This window comes from Hermetia illucens, chromosome 5 (genome assembly GCF_905115235.1).
Source record: "Hermetia illucens chromosome 5, iHerIll2.2.curated.20191125, whole genome shotgun sequence".
NCBI classification, from domain to species: Eukaryota; Metazoa; Arthropoda; class Insecta; order Diptera; family Stratiomyidae; genus Hermetia; species Hermetia illucens.
Genome location: NC_051853.1, coordinates 108357566 through 108375275, shown reverse-complemented (window position 1 = coordinate 108375275; position 17710 = coordinate 108357566). Strand labels below are relative to the sequence as shown.

At 38.5% G+C, this 17710-nt stretch overlaps 1 protein-coding gene and 1 non-coding gene across 4 annotated transcripts in view; both read right to left on the bottom strand.

Annotated features, from left to right (window-relative positions):
* LOC119656784 (protein sevenless) overlaps window positions 1–17710 on the bottom strand; it is a 97594-nt gene that overhangs the window by 43228 nt on the left and 36656 nt on the right. For all 3 annotated transcript variants that reach the window (XM_038063370.1, XM_038063372.1, XM_038063371.1), the window contains exon 2: window positions 6951–7010. In XM_038063370.1, coding sequence (XP_037919298.1) covers window positions 6951–7010 — 60 coding nt within the window. The remainder of the gene's footprint in view (window positions 1–6950; window positions 7011–17710) is intronic.
* Window positions 12967–13039, bottom strand: Trnar-ucg. Its single transcript has one exon. It is a non-coding gene; the product is annotated as a tRNA-Arg (tRNA).

The following is a 17710-nucleotide window of genomic DNA, read 5'->3' as shown; positions in this document are numbered from 1 at the left end:
ATCAAGTGTGAAAATTATATTGACCCAAACAATAAGTTCATGATAAAGTTAAAAATTTTTTTTTGAAAATGTTCAAATGGTTCCACAATTGCTTTTTTATGAGGAAACATTTTTGATTTAAAAATATGCATTGGTTTTTTTCCTGCGCAAAATAATGCTATATTAATAAGTCGTAATGCTGGTGGTTCCAACTGTAGAAAACGTTATCATTTCGATGTAGAAATTGAAAAGCTTTATGTGAATATTGCTCGAGGATTCACTAAAGTAATTATATTTAAGAGCAAATAGCAATTACCAAGATCAATAACCTAAAATAATTTTGAACCGTTATTTTTCTAAATCCATGATCTTCGAAGCGCATGTGTAAAACTGGACTGCACCTATGGATTCGCTCACCACAAAGATTCCGTAACAGGTTAATTTTACTTGCTATGAACATTACTTAAAAGCTTTGCTCAGTTCAGTTTATTTATATGCGTAGCATTGCAGTAGTGTACGGGTGGGCTGAAAAAACGGATGGCGCTATCAGCATTAAATCCATATGACTGACATTTAACCTTAACCTTCAAAAAACACGTGTACAAATTTGACAGCTCTCAAACTCACTTTATGAGATAGAGCATTTTGAGCCGAGCAATTTTTGTTAGTTTGAAGAAAATGGATAAACAGAAATTTCCTGTGTTAATACAGCAATGCTTTTTGGGAAAAAAATGCTGAAGCCAAGGCTTAGCTTGATAAAAATTACTCGGACTTTGCACCAGGAAAATCGACCACTGTGAAGTGGTTTGCTAAGTTTAAACAAAGCAAAATGAACACCGTGGACGATCCCCGCAGTGGACACCCCAAAGGGGTTGTTACCAACGAAAACGTTGAAAAAGTCCACAAAATATTATAATTTTGGATGACCGCAAAGTGAAGGTGATCGAGATAGCTGATTATCTACAGATATCAAAGGAGCTTGCTGGACATATCGTGCATACATTTTTGGGTATGCGAAAGCTCTGTTCAAAGTGGGTGGCGCGCGAGCTCACAATCGACCAAAAATAACAACGAATTGACGATTCTTAACAGTCGTTGAAGCTCTTCGTCCATAAAAACCCCGAATTTATGCGTCGATATGTGGCAATGGAAGAAATATGGCACTATTATTTCACACCAGAATCAAACGAGTCATCTGATTGGCCTGCATGCGGTGAACCGACTCCAAAGAGTACAAAGACGCAACAGTCGGCTCGAAAAGCTATGGCATCAGTATGTTGAGAAAGGAAAAACCAAGAGCAACCACTATTACATAGCGTTATTGGAACGTTTCAGGGATGAAATCGCGGCAAAATGGCCTCATTTACAAAAAGGAAGTGCTGTTTCATCAAGACAATGCACCGTATCTCAAATCAGTGAAAATGATGACAAAATTCCATGAATTCAGATTCGAATTGTTTCTACCTGGCCCCCAGCAAGTTTTTTTTATCTCAGACCTCAAGAGAACGCTGACTGGAAAAACATGATGAAAAGGTAATCGCCGAAACTTAGGCCTACTTTGAGCCTAAATATAAATTATACTATGAAAATGGTATCGAAAAATAACCGCTATAATTGTTGTATCGCCTTGGAAGACAACTATATTGAATAATAAATTCAAATTTTATCAAAAAAAAGAATTTTCTAAGTAGCTTTTTAGCCCACCAGGTAAGTAACAAACTACTCTCATCATATGTTAGCGAGGCTGTTGTTTTATGTCCAAAATAAGTCGGCAAGTCGAAAAATGGACGCTACAGGTATGAAAGGCTGTATTTCTTATATATTTGAGTGGGCCCATATTGCCCCATATTGCTCGTAATGTTTATCCATTTACTTTGTCAGACTTATCCCTTTGGTGTAATTCTGACATCCAAAATCTTAGATTGTTTGCGCAAAAGTCATAAATTTGACCTATTATAACTTGGCACGGATAACTCAGCCGTTAGAGCGCTGGGGATTGGTGGCTGAAAGGTTTCTCATCGTGACTGGATGTCGAATACAAGTCAACTCAGCTGTGAATGAATAATAATAATAATAATCGTTTGCCGAACAATCCACATTGGTGTGTTAGAGCACTTTATTCAAGACCGTATCGGTACACTAGAGTACACTGTAGGAGGCAATGTGGTCACCATTGCGCTCGCCCGAGATTATTACCCTGACTTGACTCAGGTACTCATTCACAGTTGAGTCGACTGGTATCCGGCATCCAGTGACGATAACAAATCCCTCTGCGACCAGTGAGATATGAACCGCGACCTTCCGTTACGACGGCCCAGCGCTCTTGAGCCATCCGGAGCTGTGAACGAATACCTGAATCAAATCAGGATGATAATGTCGAGCGAGCACATTGTTGACCAGATTGTCTCCTACAGTATAGTGCAATGTGCCGTTACCGTTTTGATTGAAGTGCTTTAACACGCTTCAAGGCCCTAAATATATAACTTTGTTACTAAAAGCGCGATTTTATTTTATAATTCTTGAATGAACTTAAGGGGGGTTTCTACTCATTTAAGTAAATATCGTCACGGAGACTAACGTCCTCATTAAATAAGTGATCATTTTCCACCCTCTGCACTCCCCTTCAACAACTAACCCCAAAACTAGTAGCGGCCTTGGAAAGTACTAATCGAGAACTTTCATTTGATATCCTACATGACTATATCCGATGAAAAAAGAGAGAAAGTGCCCCCCCCCCTTAACCCCTTAAAATCAACATAGAATGAAATTGTATACTGCATACAAGGGGATTGGGAGTTCTCACTTTTCCACAAAATTTCTTATCAATAGATGTAACTATTTCTGATAAAATGGGTGCGACAGACAAACAGGCAGGCACACGAACGCACAGACTGACAAACAGATAGAGAACAAACCGATTTTAATATAGTTTTGGTTTACATAACATTTCAAAAAGTTATAGATTAATACTTTAGGAAAATAAGTTTACACCAGGGTCAAGAGGAAGAAAAGGTCCCAAATGTACAGGCCATCAAGTATAATGTAGGTTTTATCGTCAGAAAATGTTAAAAGGAAAAGTATGGAAAATCCAACAATTTGCTCCTATATAAAATTTCAAGCTTTTCCAACATCTTACCGAATAAAACTACAATATTTAAAAAAAAAGTTATTAAAAAACTTAAGGTGTCGTAGGGAAACAGATATGAAGTTTTGCACCAATAACAAGCATACTTAAAGCTTGAACGACAGAGAGTAGGCAGGTTTCGCTCTGGACCCCATTGCACTGGCTATGTTGACACTCTGCAGTCCATTGTAGAGAACCATCGACTACGAAATATGTTTCGATAGCATCAACAGGGAATGTATTTGACTCTCTCTATGCAGGAAATTGGGGAAATTAGTAATTGCTGTCAACATGCGATGGCACAAAGTGCCACGTGTTGCGTCGAGGTAAGGCCTCTAAGTAATTTAAAATTTAAAGCAAAATCCGATAGGATTCTAATTGTCAGTGATGCTCTTCAAATGTCAATGGACCGTGGCATCTTTTTTTAAACATCGTGACTATCTTTCTTCAAACAGCGTGACCGCGATGATAATATTGTTTACTTTCTCAGACTCAGGTTGAATATGAATACTAAACAAACCAAAATTATAGTTTGACATACCACTGGACTCATCCTAATTGTATGAATGACCAAAGAATAGAAGTCGTCGTTTGTAACTCTGAGCGATGCTTTTACTACCGACTAAACGTCGCTCATTGAGCGACGTCAACAATCCTAGATACGCCTTCGCTGTTTCTTCTATTATAAAATCTACAAATTCTCCTATTCTAACGGCAATATCAAATTTAGGTTGTACCGCTATATGGGAGCAGCAGATGAAAAACGACCATTACTGTTATTCGAAAGTTCCAATCCTTACTTATAGAATACTATGGTATTCTGGTCAAACACAATGGTGGAGATCCCCGCAGACGTGTTGATGAGAAGGCCTAAGTGGCAGTAAAAAAGGCACGTATTGAGAAAGAGCAACAGTCATTCCTATTTTTTTCTGTTCGCACAGAGGCCAGTGACCAACAAGATTATTGACCAGAGTAGACAGAGAAAAACTAATGATGGCAGGATAATGATTGCGATTTTCTGAAGCCCGGCCGATTTTCTTGTTCTTGATTCGTTTAGTGGATTCTACGGAACTTTTGAGCCTGACGAAGTAAATTGAATGAAGCTAGTGAATCCGGGCCGGAGCAGAGGGTGTTAGATTGAATACCTTTTTTGGAATATAATGGATGGAAGCAATTAGCAAGGATCCTTTTCTTATTTGGAGAGGTGTTGACAACTTTCCTGAAGTGCAAGGAATTTCTTTGTACATTCTTCCGAATGCGAACTGCCGCCATTTTTTCAACCTTTTATATAATTATGTGAATGTATGGTTTCTTTGCGTTCTCAGTAACTAGGCACGTCATTACAAAGAGATATTATAGAAGCAATTTAATTTCTAATATTAGTAGGGAACAATTCGGAACACGAGAAGCTGGGTGCTTAATCATATATGGGACGTAAATATTATGATCATCCCAAACAAACCAACATTGCCTATTACCGCATACTGATGGATGGTTCCAATTTACTTAGCGCGCAAATCATAGCGTACATATATATGTGCACTCTCCGGAAACTTCATTAGCATATATGTTTGCACATAGGCCTGTCTCCAGTAATTGATACTGTTATAGAAATAAGTAAAAAACCTAAAAAGGAAAAATATGTTCTCATGCGCCCTCGTTTACATCAACTCACTTTACTGTGGTACTGATATACAATATTAATATATAATGATGAAGTCACACACGTCTTAGACTGCAAAAAAAATCACATGAAATAGAAAACTTTCACTTCCATACCTTTGTTGATAGTAGTTCTTTCCTTTCTTTTCATTATTATGCGTTATAGTATCACTTATGCTGACGCCAAGTTTTATACTTCTAGGATGAACTTAGGGGCGGAATTCTGACGGCATTTATAAAGTATGGTAATATGCCATTTTTAACTTTATTTGAAAAATATCGGAGCAGGATGTATTTTGAGACCTAGTTTCGTAATTGTAATTTTTATTTTTAGATTTTTCGGATACGAACGAGACCTGTTTTACTTTCTGGAGTGCACATTTTGGGCCATCGTTTCTCTACTTTTCAATCGATATCTACATTTTTAGTACTAATGGAGCCCTTTCATTTAATACCCCACATGCCCATGTTATGTTTTTTCTCCCATTTTGCAGATATGAGCAGCTCCTTCTTACACCAAATGCAAAATAGTATCACTGATTGCATGTGAAGGGTTTAACAGACAACATATTCTCACCAAATTTCATTGTCATAGCTTCCGCCGTTTCTGAGTAAATCGCGTTGATAGACAGACAGACTCTAATTGATTTTAAAAAGATTTTGTTACAGAAAAAGCGCTCATCACCCGACTCAGTCATACCACTCTAACCACATATCCAGATTCACACACTGCTATGTGCTGACTACACTGATAGAACATTAGCGACCCGATTTCATTGTTTAGGTTCATATCCTGGTGTTCTGGCTAGGTTTCCGTTATTTGTAGTAAAAAGAATGCAAACCAAAAATATATTATGTCTATATTGTGTTCTATATCGTTTCTTTATAAGTAATTAAATCTAAGCAATTAATTTAAGTTTAGCAAAAACAGCCTCCTATTTTATTAAGAAAACATGATTATTTTCTTCCGTTTCCGTACGCTACGCAAAATATTTTCAATGTGAGGAAACGTCCTTCATTTGGAATGATTAAATCATGGAAGCATGTGAATGCAAGGTTTATAAATTTCACAGATTCCCAAAATCCAATATTGGAATGGAATGGATTTTCTTCAATCCATCATTTTTGACACCATCTTGTCTACATACAGCTAATTCACTTCACTGCTACTTAACAACAATCCGCTCTGATTTATGCTTTGACTTTTTGATGGATTATGTGATTTCCCGAAAGGAACTTCCATTGAAACTATTTCAAGTCAACCATTAAACCAAGTGAACTAATTGTGCGGTGCCCTTTCAAACGCGAGCCCCATGTCAATCAAGCTTCATGATTTCAAATGAACTAGCCTGGGAAGAACAGAAAACTCTTCATTGAGCTGGTAAATTCACTCCCTTTCTTGAGTTTCATTTTTTTGTCTTTTGCTGATCATTGCTAATGCGACATTTATGTTATATTATTTAACATTATCATGTATCAATTCGATACTTTTCAATAGCATTATGGGAAAGGATGCGACGTACGCCAGCCTTTTAACAACCATCCCTCAGCTATAATCGACTTAAACTCTAATTTTCTTCTATAGGCAATCACTACATATGAAATTACGTACATATATATTCGTTTGCGATCTATCTAAAGAAGGGTGCTTAATCAACTTTACTCAAGGAATTTAGGTGTTTTTCATTTTTCTGGCGCATATTGACTGAAAAAAATACATGCCAAAAGAACGATCAATGAATATTCAAAAGACACTATTTGCACCGTCACCATTCATGTGTACCTAAATCCACAACTTTTATCACCATCAGATTTCAATGCACCATTCATATTTCCAGTTACTGAAAGTAACCCAGATGACGGCACACTACCTCTTGTTTGGCTGCTTTTTTCTGGCCAATCTTCCGGTCAGGAAACACGCTCCGGTGGTCACTTCCAAACTATTCAAAGTAGCAGCCACATACCAACCAGTTTTTTGTTGTTTTGTGTAGTACGTAGTGTCATTTACGTTCTTAGTCAATTGTACCCAATGGCTGCTGCCGATAGCCATGTAACAAAATTACGCACGGTCAAAGGGATAAAAATCGTAGAATTCAATGAAATGATATTTGATCCAATGACATCGGTTAGGAGCGCAACCTGACACCGAAATGCTATGTTGTAGGCAATGGTGAGAAAAAGTTACCTGTTTCACATAACAATCCTTTCCACAGCCAACATTCAGATGCTCCGAGTTGGTGCGATTCTGAAAAAAATAAAGACGTTTAATTAGCGGATATTGATATCTGTTTCCAATGATAAGGAATTTATTAGATATTTTGTTACAGATACAGATACACTTCATCAAATTGATTGCAAAAGTTCATTGTATATAGTTTGTGAAGTGATGAAAAAAGTAGATGTGTATTTAGAAAAAAGCTTGACCCCTTAAAAATGTACATGGTCGTTTGTGATTGCCCCATTTTCGTCAATTATCAAGAAAACTTAATAGGGATTGTCTTTCTGTTTTTCTGCCTTAGTTAAGTATAACAAAATAGCACACTCGCGCTAGAGGCTAAAAGGAGCAGGGGGCAGATCCTCTTCCCTCCCCCCCCCCCCCTACCAAATCGTGCCGATGATTGTCTTACTACTACGCTTATTAATAATATTAATATAATGAAAGTAGCCACAATTGGAGAGGTAATAACTTTTAAACTAGTCGGGAAACCGGAAGCTAGGCGCTTCAGGTATGAAAGGTTTTGTGTATTTCTTTTATAAAGAGATTTGAATGTGCATTTGTCCCATTAGCATGTAGCACGTGAAATATGCATATATTATCTGAAAATAGCCACTTTCAAGTGATATTGACATTCATAGTCTTGAATTTGCAGAGGAGCGACAGTTTTGACCTAGTATAACTTTGTTAGTAATAATGCGATTTTCACCAAATTTGGCAGGGTCATGCCCTATACCGTAGCCTACATAGCTGCAAAATTTTGTGATTCTAGGGTGAACTTAAGGGGGGTTTTCCTGTCAATTACTAAAAATTATAGTAATGTACTATTATTAACTTTATTTGAATAGATATCGGCATGGAGGGTATTTCGGAGCCTAGGCATCATACAGTGGCAGCCTTCTGATTTTTTTTCAGGTTTTTCGGTTGGGTAGTTTCTGAGAATGGGTTCGTTAAAAAAATGACCACTTTCAACCCCCTGCACTCCCCACCTTTTCAACAAAAATCAAAACTAAGACGGCTTCAAAAAGTACTAACCGAGACCTTTAATTTGATATCCCACATGACTATATTTGATGAAAAAAAATTTACACCATGCTTTTGCATGTATGGGGACTCCCCTTAAATTCGCCGTAAAAGGATGTAACTCATTACATGCGTGAGCGTTCACAATTCCCACCTTTCTACCACATTTGGTGTCAATCGCTATAACCGTCTCCGATAAAAATGCGTGTGACGGACAGACAGACAGACAGTAAGCCGATTTTAATAAGGTTTAAAAAAAAAAGTGACTACCGCGAGTTTCCCGCGGAGTTAGAAGAGACCTTCCTCTGGCTCCTATATATCCTGCCAAATCTCCCGTCCTACCGAGTAAAATTAGATCAAATTTTTCCATGACCATATTAACCCTTGGGTGGGCAAACTCAAATATTTACGGAATAGGGCAGCCGGCTTCATTCGACCCTGCAGAATTTAAATTTTTATCTGAACTAAAAACGACGCAGATGTTTGTGTGATTGGTTCCTCTTCATTTACATAATGAATTTTGAAGTACACCTAATTCTCTTTTTACATGAATTATTTTTACACGAATTGTTTTGCTTTAACACGATTTGAAATATTCTAAGAACCTTTTTATAATTTTTTTTATATTTTATAAATTTCTTTTATTCTACCACTACTCACAAATTATATAATTTATTATCGGATTTTATTTTTTTTCCATTTACCTAAAATCTTTTTCTAGATAAATTTTTGTTTACACGATTTCATTGGGAACGTATTTATCATGTAAACAGAGAGTTGGGCGTATTACAATTGTGGGGTGTCAAGTCAAAGGTCTTGATTAGTGGTGGGGAGGGCGGGAGTCGAAAGTGATCATTTCTTTAACAGACCCATTCTCAGAAACCACAAAACCGAAAAATTTAAAAACAATCAGGAGACTACCACTATATGGTGCCAAGGCTTCCAAGTACCTCTCATACCGATATCCTTTCAAATAAAGTTAATAATAGTATATTACTATAATTTTTAGTAATTTTCTGCAACCTCCACCCTTAAGTTCATCCTAGCACCACGAAATTTTGCAGTAACATAAAGCATGATGTATAGCTCTATAACATAGAGCATGATCCTAACAAAGTTATAATCGATCAAAATTATCACTTCTTTAAAAATTCAAGACTAGAAATGTCAATATCACCCGAAAGTGAATGCTCTCACATAATATATTACGTGCTACGTACTAATGGGGCAAATACACACTCATGTCTTTATATAGGAAACACACCAAACCTTTCATACCTGAAGCGTCCAGCTCCCGGTTTCCCGACTTGGTTGTTCTTTTCGCTGGTGATGCCGACGATGTTCCTTGAGGTGACCCTTGCAATAACGTTGAAGGTTCACCAAGAACCAACTCAATATTTAGTCGATGTTCAGTGTGTAGACCCATCTTGCTTCTCGCTTTTATTTGTTGATACACCAGCTAATTGCTCAAATTCAGCAAGATCCTGTTTGTATGCTTACCGGACAGTTGCTCACTAGTTTTAAATACATTTTGATGAATAATATGAGCCACGATTCCAGCAACATTGATAAAATTATAGAACATGGCTTGGGGCTAGCGATTCCTTGGGCGTTGTATGATGTAGGTGTGACAAAGCTGATCGAAAATATCGACTCCTCCTTTCGTTTTTAAGGTTTTGTGTAAACACAAAACCTTATTAAAATCGGTTTACCGTCTGTCTGTCTGTCTGTCTGTCTGTCTGTCTGTCTGTCCGTCTGTCTGTCTGTCTGTCTGTCTGTCTGTCTGTCTGTCTGTCTGTCCGTCACACGCATTTTTCTCGGAAACGGTTATAGCGATTGACACCAAATTTGGTAGAAAGATGGGAACTGTGAACGCTCACGCATACAGTGAGTTACATCCTTGTACGTCGAATTTAAGGGGGGGTCCCCATACATGCAAAAGGAGGGTGTAAATTTTTTTTGCATCAAATATACTCATGTGGGATATCAAATTAAAGGTCTCGGTTAGTACTTTTCGAAGCCGGTCTTAGTTTTGACATTTGTTGGAAAGGTGGGGAGTGCGGGGGGTTGAAAGTGACCATTCCTTTAAGGGGGCCATTCTCAGAAACTACCAAACCGAAAAATCTGAAAAAAATCAGGAGGCTGCCACTATATGGTGCCTGGGCTCCGAAATACCTTCTATACTGATATCTGTACAAATAAAGTTAATAATAGTATATTACCATAATTTTTAGTAATTGGCTGCAAAACCCCCCTTAAGTTTACGTTAGCACCATGAAATTTCGCAATAATATAGGCTATAACATAGAGCATGATCTCACCAAGTTTGGTTGAAATAACACTATTACTAACAAAGTTATAATACGTCAAAGTTGTCGCTTCCTTGCAAATTCAAGACTATGAATGTCAATATCATCCGAAAATGAATATTCTCACATAATATATGCATTTATTACGTGCTACGTACTAAGAAATACACAAAACCTTTCGTACCTGAAGCGCCCAGCTTCCGGTTTCCCGACTTGTTTTATAAAATATATTTATGATGGATTTACCATTTTCGTCCACTTCGTCGCTGAAATGTAGATTTGACAAAATCACCACAAATTTGTTTGGTTTCGGAACGTAAGGTAAGGTTGCTTCCTCTATCAGGACAATAACTTGGATGAAATTCTTGTGGAATATTTTTTTTATTTTTTTACATTGTTTCTTCGCAAGTTAATCCATGCTAATTCCAGAGAAGTGAAAAAATTGTCCATTGTTGCATTTCTTCCTATTCTGTTATATGGCTCACACAATTCGGAAACGATAGTAAGCGCGATGTTGACTTGTTTATCCGCGCCACTTCGTTCTTTCTCAAACACACTTTTACCTTGAAAGGATACGTTATTTTGAAGTTGCAAACCCAGGAAGTTTTCATTTCGTATTTGTCTTAGGGGGTATATACTGCTTGGAAAAACAGCGACCGCGACAAGGAACAAGTTAGTCATCAACAGCTAAAGTTTCACTAGGATTTTTTCAAATTTTTGACAGCCCGATCAAATATTCGTAGCTTTCTTATGCAGAAAACTGTATGCATCCTTATCATCGAATTGTAAATGACGAAAAATCGATTTGAATCTATCCTTGAACCTTGAATATCCGCGTAAATGACCAAAAAACTCTTCTATTTGATTGGCCGGTCAACGCCTGAAGCAATCAACAAATCAATGAAGCCTTTCAGTTCAAGCGAGTCAAGATCTTTCGAGTTGTTCTCATATTTCTTTGTTTCAATATTTGTGCATCGCACAATGGTATTGATTACAGCGTTGTCAAAAATGAATTCAAAGTAATCTAAAGCGCTTTCCAAATATTCACCGTGTGATAGCAATATCATACTTTGCCTAATTGCGGACGTGAATATTTAGAAATATTCAAAGGATTGCGTCTACCGCCGAACGGAACTGATTTCCATTCAGCATATGTAGCGACCAATATATGGTAAATCGGCTGTTCTACCACTGCCAAACCTAATATTTCTTCATCTTCTTCATGGTCTGCATCTGATTCGCTTTCGGATGCCAAATCTCCTGCAACTTCTTCCTAGCTTTGAAGTCGGCTTCATTTGTTTCTTCCAAGTCTGAATTAGATGGATTTACTCGTATAGCATTCGGAAATTTACACTCTGAGAGCCGCTTCATTGTGCATCCAAAATAAAACACAATACACTTACTTATCAAAACCACGGTAAAAACATAAACCATTATAGGTACTTTTGTTCCTAAGTAGCCGAAAAACTACCAAACTAAAAGTCCCGGACTTGCGAATGCATTGAACAAGCCTATTTGAACATATCATGGCATAATCGTCGTCAAATCCCATTGATAAGAGACAGATGAAAACAATCTGTTAGCAATGGTTGACTGAATTGCCCATCCATAAATCCCAAAACCACTTTTAAAAGGCCTGCACGTGTTGACTAACACGTTGGCAGCAGTCGATCAATTTCATCAATATATTCGAAAGTCCTGATTGGATGTCAGGCAAAACTACTTGGATTTTTCTGTTTGTCGCGTTCATGCTCAAAGACCTACGGTCTTGAAATCGTGCTCGCTCGCTTTGTTTTTCATTGTGATACAGGGTAGAGTGTAGGTGTGATAACTTTACCCCACTAAATCCTATCTTTTATGTTTATAACAAATTCCACTGGACCCAGCTTGCCCTTTCGTATCAGTAAAAGTTGATATGCTCATGGGGCGCCATTTACAATTCGAATGTGCAACTGTAAAAATATTTGAATGTATTTTTGGTCCATTTAGAAGAATTTATAGACTCAAGCCATTTCTACATAAAGATTCGGAGAAATAAAAAAAATTCGTACACTGAACCCAACAAAAAATATCTTTCAACTTAATCCTTTTGTTGCATTAATTAATGAACTAATGCCATTCTCACATACTCGTATATAGTCATTCGGAAATTTGCGGAAATTTATGTGAATCAAACAGATCTTTCTCTGAATGTAGCGTTAAATATTTTTAGCTGTCACAGCATCATCGTAGAAACTCTTGAGGCTTTAGGGCAATTTCGACTGGCCTACATTCCTCCCTTTAATACTGACAAATTCGGGAGAAGCTCGTTGTGATGCTGCAGGCAATGTTTGAATTTTTATGTTTTATACATAATATATCAATAACGCTGCTTCACTTAAATTATAATATGAATATTATCTATTCATACTAACAATCAATCAATATATTGATGAAAATCAAGAATACTTTTCCTCTTTGATTTTCTTTGATGGCTTTGTCCACTAAAAACACAAATCTGTGTAAACTGAAACATATAATTTTTCCAAATAAAAATTCTTCTGATGGAATCATTTTTCATAAATCACTTGATAAAGATTACACAAGCATGAAATATACATATTCCCAGCATAAAAAGCAAAAGATGCTTTTCCTGCGAATAAACAAAATATTCTCGACCGTGACAGGACTCGAACCTGCAATCTTCGGATTCGAAGTCCGACGCCTTATCCATTAGGCCACACGGTCCTTGCAGCATCCCTAGCAAAGCACGGGCACGAATTCCACAATGTGCTCGGAAAAAATCAATAATGCTCCAGCTCGTGGATGTTCAATCCACACTGTAATGAGAAGTCATTTCTGATCCTAGCGTTTTAGAACATTTAGTTGAGTGTTCGCAGTGTAGAACAAGTAAGTAAGCATAACTAGTTTGGTGCCATGCCAATTAACAATGTTTTAATTAGTACTTCCGCAAGTCGTAGAAAGTACCCTTCAATGTACATAATTCTTGCTGGTCCAGTGGCTATTCGCCTATAATTGAGCATCTCTTTACAACTGAAATCATGGCTAAAGTCAGGGCTTATTATCTTCTGTTTCAGTATCGACGTTCTGCTGGCACAGTCGGGATAACGTGAAAACTTAAAAAAGTAGATCAACACCAGTTATAGTAGCTTCACTGGAAAAAAGAAACTGCAACTATTCACAAATATACAAATGATTCTACTTTCTGAAAACAAATGGGAGCTGGATAAATAGATACCATTTACCATAATTTGAATTGATCCTTTACATATGGCTGCAACGCCCCTCCAATACGATACCTATTCTTCAACACACTCTGAAATGTTTAATTGTAACAGTTCTTACGCCTCAAAGTGCCACAAACCTGTTAATAAGTAGTCAGTTCTACGATTTTATGTAAGAACCTAATTGCAACAGGTTAATGCACTTAATCATTTCTATCTCCCGACATGGCTACTCCTCACTTAAAATCCCTCGTTATTTGTAACCAGCAGTGCGAAACACGCTTTGCCGCCAACGGTCATAAAACATCGTTTATGGACGCTGGACGAAAAAATTAAAATGGTGGCAGACCGGAAGATTTACTTTAAGATCAATTAACTCTAAAGGGTGAGCCTTTGAATATTCACTTCATTCAAACACGCCAGTATGATTGTGCCTGACGAGAAGAAAAATAATATTTGGATCGATTGGAATGAAACAGTGCCACTGTATGATCTCAGACATAATACCACCCGCGGTAAGCAACTATGAGGCTTTGCTTGATATGATTTGTTGTTTTGTAACCTTCGCAGATGTCATTTTGCTTCTGATTAATTACTTGAAGCACAGGAGGAATGAGGAGGAGGAAACGAAAAGGACATTGAAGGCAAGTCAAATAATGCTGGCCTAAGCTGCTAGAGAAAATTAATGAGAACTTCTTAACGAATTCAATGAGGAATTTACATAATCGGGCATAGATACATATGGATGTGTAAGAGTTTGTACATTGGACGAAATACGATGGTATACACGGCGGATAAACATGGATGTTAGAAGACCTGTAAAACCGTGAAAGCAATTACTCTTCTCCCTATGCATAATAATATAGACAATACCGAATACCATATATAGCAGTGTTCTCCCAGGACATATTCTTAATTTTTATGATTTTTTAGAGTTAACAAGTACAATAAGAAGTTAACATTCTTCTGCGATAAACTGTACTTAGCGCTGCGTATCCTTAAATGAGATTTAACTTATTTGTTTGGACAAAATAGATCCATAGACCTCTGCGAGTCTTTTAGACTGGTTAACAACCTTCTCACTATCGTTATCATATGGCGGACAATGATTACCTCAATATTCTCCATTACATTTTTGTCTGGCCGAAAAATGGAATATGACAAAACATCGAATCGATAGAGCCAAATGGCGAAACCGATCACGAGGAGACGACCCCCCTTGTGAACGGGACAAAGCCTGAAGAAAAAGAAGATCGGATCGTTGATCAGCAAGCCAGTAACTAGTTTTCCAAATTTCTTGAACCCCAACATTACCTTTTTGGAATGTGAATGGAATTCATATATAAAATAACTTTTCATATGAGTCAATTTTTGTTTAGCAAATGAGTGGCATTGAGCTTACCATCAACTTGATGCTAGACCGCATTTTTAGGATCTACTTACTCCTTCCTGAGATGGAGTGATGACAGACAGCTTTTAGGGGCTTTTATCGACGCAAAACCGGGATATCTGGAGTTCCTTATTAAGGCCGGTATAGATCGGATTTACTCATTCCGTTTAATGTCATTTCCTAAACAAAAATAAAGTTGCTGTCTAGGCTTATACCAGCCAAGGTTTCAAACCAACGGGGTCGGTCCTTAAAATTCATACCCATATAGGGTTTTTGAATTTCGGAACCAACAACAACTGTAGTCGTTTTCTATCACTTTACTCCGCAAAATGGAAGTGAGGCAGCGTCTTATAAGTTTGTCTCTATCCTGACGAACGAAACTGTCAGCGAACACTTTTTCTCCTACAAGGTTATACGCTACCGCCTATAGTGAAAGCACTTATGGTGTACTAAAAGTTCGGAGAGCAAATCATGGCTCGCAAATAAACATTTTGGACTTTTAAAGAATCATATCGCCTACGGGTGACAGGCCTGTACGTCGACCATACGACGTAGGCAAGTAATCACGAAGGTTTGGAGCAGTTAGATGTTGCCAACAACCTGCGTAGCATCCCCATTTTTGATGATGGCCTAATTATAATCCATTTTCTCAGACGGGTTACTCAGCACATCTCCCACTGCCGAATAACACGCAAGCGATCATCAGATAGTATTCCCTTCTAAGGCCAATGTCAACGCTTCTCTTAATACGTTCAGGAGATAAATTGTAAAACCCAAAATATTCCTTTATACTTTTTTCAAATTACAAGATATACGTACATATTACAGACGTAGATATTATGCTCACCGTAAGCAAACAAACTTTGCCTATTACCACATACTGTATTCTATATGCGTGTATACATGTAGTGATCAAAGAGTAATATAGGTCCCAGGGCGGAACGTGGATTGGTACCCGCGATAGAGCATAAAACCTGGGAAACGCCTACTGAACTAAAACCAACAGCTCTACTACCAAACCTTATCCACACCTCCACGTGGTGACCGATAAGAGCTCTTTCTTAACGAAAAGCTGCAGACGTAGAAGGATGAAGGCGAATCTCCCGCGCCTCAAAACGGGACAAATTGTACCAACTGGCCCTCCAGGTTCAGGGTTGGGTAGGGCTGACAACCCTATACGGAAAACAACTTGTTACGAAGCCACAACAGCAGCCTCGGACTGAACGGATTACACAACGACGAACTCGGCAACGACAAGGGAATAACGATTTGCGCATTTTCTCATGGAACGTGCGCTCCCTGTACAGAGATGAAACTGATAAGCAGCTAGCCGATACCCTGTCCCAATATAATATAACAGCGTTACAGGAGATGAGTTGGACAGGAACCGGTTTCCTGGAGAAGAGTTGCTACACCATATATTATAGAAGCCATCCAGTAAACCATGTACTCGGAGTAGGCTTCTTAGTCAGCCAAAAAATGAAACCTGCTGTTATCGGCTTTGAAAACATAAGCGAACAAAATATAAGCCTCATTAACGTCCACGCCCCTCCAGAGGAGACTGCAGAGACGGAGAAGGATACCTTCTACGAGGCAGTAGAACGAACCCTCGAAGCCTGTCCCAGATATGATATCAAAATCATACTTCGGGATTTTAACAGCCAAGTAGGGAAGGAGCCCGTATTCAGGCGATACGTTGGCTCCCATAACTTTCACCAAAATACAAATGATAACGGACTGCGGATTAATCAATTAGCAGTGTCACACGAAATGGTTGTTGGAAGTACCTGGTTTGCGCGGAAAGCGATCCACAAACATACATAGGCCTCTCCAGACGGAACCACTTTCAACCAAATTGACCACGTGTTGATCGAACGCCGCCGCCTCTCAGCCTTGATGAATGTCAGAACATATAAGGGAGCCAACCAGAATCCCCTCTGACAATCAGGTGAGAGTTAACACTGAAGCCATCCACAACACAGCCCTCCGCGACACCTATAAGAGGGAAATGGACGCCGCAACAGCCGCACTCAACAGAGGACCTGAAGATGAAGCATCAACAAATGATCTTCACAACCACCTGGGGAACGTTATCATTGATACGACCACAAACATACTTGGCCCCAGCCGCGTGAAAAGTTGGAATGACTGGTTTGACGATGAATGTAAGCTAGCTACGGAACGGAAGAATGCCGCATACCGAGTAATGTTGCATTCTCAAAGAACGCGGGCACGCGCAGAGACTTATCACGACCTCCGTCGAGCGGAGAAGCGACTTCACAGACGGAAAAAGGAAGCCTGGGAGAACCAACAGGTCTTTGAAGACGAAGTACAGGGAGCAACCGCACCAGGCGCGGAAGTTTTACCAACAAGTCAGAACATCGGCGAGTTGGAGGTCCCGCCAACTGAAGACGACGGACAAATACTGCCACCACCAAATTTAGAAGAAACAGTTTGTACAATTCACCGGCTAAAAAATCATTATTCGCCAGGAGCCGATGGAATTGCAGCCGAATTGGTTAAATATGGGGGCGACCAGTTACACCAAGTGGTTCATCAACTTGTGCTCAAGGTATGGGACAGCGAATCAATGCCTGACGATTGGCAACGAGGCATTATCTGTCTCATACATAAAAAGAGAGATATCATGTAGTGCAGCAATTATAGAGGTATCACGTTGCTGAGTACCATCTATAAGATATTCTCCACTAGCTTGCTAGGCCGGATAGCCCCATACGCCCAGAACATCATTGGCCCATACCAAAGAGGATTCACTCCAGGCAA